Below are 1,747 nucleotides of genomic sequence, written 5' to 3' on the forward strand. Positions count from 1 at the left end.
GTGGGGCACGGGGGGAACGGGGGCTGTTCCTGGTGAAACCTGGGGAACGGGGGCTGTTCCTGATAAAACGGGGGGAACGGAGGGAACGGGGGGAACGGGGGCTGTTCCTGATAAAACGTGAGGCACGGAGGGAACGGGGGGAACGGGGGCGGTTCCTGATAAAACGTGGGGAACGGGGGCTGTTCCCGGTGTAACGATAAAGTAAATAGTGCTCATGGAAGGAAAGGTAGCGCTGTGCAGAGAGTCGCGGCAGACCCGTGCGTATGGAGAGCGTTGAGGGCTTTCCGCAGCTGTGCCAGATAGCTCATTAGAAACACAGCACCCACAGTGGTTATTTTCCAGCTCACCGGCGGTTTGTTCTATGCTGTGTATTTTGTGTAGCTGGCGCTGCAGTGGTGCCTGCCCGCGGGCCGGGCCCCGGAGCCGTGGGAGGAGCGGGCGGCGCGTCCTGCCCGGGCGGACGCGGCTCCGGCCACCGACACCCGCCTGAACAACCGCGGAGAATCCAGAGGCGTGAGCAACAGCGAGGAAAACAACCGGTTAAGTGAAGGCTGGAGAAACTGGGCATGTTTAGTCTAGAAGTGGAATAGCAAAGCCGAGGAAATAGCAGCTTGTGTTAACGTAAGTGGGGATTTTGACCCTTTTTTGGGTGTCTGTATCTGTGGGAAGGATGGGAAGCAACTGACTTTCCAGTGAGGAACTCTGACTAACTAGAGGTGGAACAGGCACCGCGCGATCTTCTAAACTGGGTTTATTTATTTTTTTTAATTGCTGACATGAATATTTGTCACATATTGTCCTAGATGGTTCTGAGCATCTCAGATGCTCTGTCAGTAGTTTTGTGCTTCTGCCAGATGTAGCTGGAGAAAAATCAGATATATATGCAGATGCACAACAAATAATGGAATGTCTAATTAGATGTCTAACATATTTTTAAAATCTTGTGATAAACAGCAGCATTTGTTAAGATGAAGATTTAAAAAATAAAACCCCTCAACGATCATTGAAGAGGTAACAGATGACTAAGTTGTTTTTTGAAACAAGAATGACAGCTTTAACAGCTCTGAATACTGGGAATTAGATGTTTCCATAAATTAAAATTAATTATGCCTGGGCCAAGTGCTGGCAAACAAGTGTGGATTTTCCTTCCACCTGACCTGCCTGACAGGTGAGTGTTACCTGCTCCTGGACTGGCTGGACCAGCAGCTGGCTGCCGCCCGGGCCGGAGGGATAGGATGTCTGTGGTGATGCCCTCGTGGATGCTGTCCTCACAGAGCATGGGTACAGGTGCTCATGTTTATCTTTCTCATCACAGCGTGCTCGCTGAAACTGATACCTGCGGCGGCACATTTGTGGTCCCGACTACACAAGGACTGCACAACCGTGCGATACTTAATGGGATGAAGCAGAACAGATTACACCCGTGCTAACAGGGGAACTTGTCTGGGAGAGCCATGGGTGGGAATGGCTGGAAAGCAGAGCACCGGGATGGCGCTCCATCCCCACCCATCCATCCGAGCTGCGGCTGCCTTCGCTGGGCGCTCGCCTAGACACGGCAGAGCTGTCCCGCGGTTGAGTGCAGCGCTGGTGACGGGCCCCGAAGCGGGTCGCAGGGCGGGCAGCGGGGGCGGCGCGGGGCGGAGCGGGGCTGAAGCGGGGGCGGAGCGGCAGCGAGCGCAGGGCGGCAGCGAGCGCAGGGCGGCAGCGGGGGCGGAGCGGGGCGGCAGCGGGGGCGGAGCGGGGCATT

General features: G+C 55.3%; 1 protein-coding gene across 4 annotated transcripts in view; it reads left to right on the plus strand.

Moving 5' to 3' along the window:
- Nucleotides 1–158: 158 nt before the first annotated feature.
- The window catches only part of CCP110 (centriolar coiled-coil protein 110), an 18,339-nt gene continuing 16,750 nt past the window's right edge, over nucleotides 159–1,747 (plus strand). The window contains exons 1-3 of one of the 4 annotated variants that reach the window (XM_042037407.1): nucleotides 167–257; nucleotides 382–621; nucleotides 1,316–1,571. In XM_042037407.1, coding sequence (XP_041893341.1) covers nucleotides 1,465–1,571 — 107 coding nt within the window. In that variant the 5' untranslated portion in view covers nucleotides 167–257; nucleotides 382–621; nucleotides 1,316–1,464. Of the gene's footprint in view, nucleotides 622–1,287; nucleotides 1,572–1,747 lie in introns of those variants that run through there. The other 3 variants (XM_042037406.1, XM_042037413.1, XM_042037410.1) reach the window with 3 other exon arrangements.

The sequence above is a fragment of the Corvus kubaryi genome, unplaced genomic scaffold, assembly GCF_017639235.1.
Source record: "Corvus kubaryi isolate FWS band 111438036 unplaced genomic scaffold, C.kubaryi_AGA036_p1.0 37387, whole genome shotgun sequence".
NCBI lineage: Eukaryota > Metazoa > Chordata > Aves > Passeriformes > Corvidae > Corvus > Corvus kubaryi.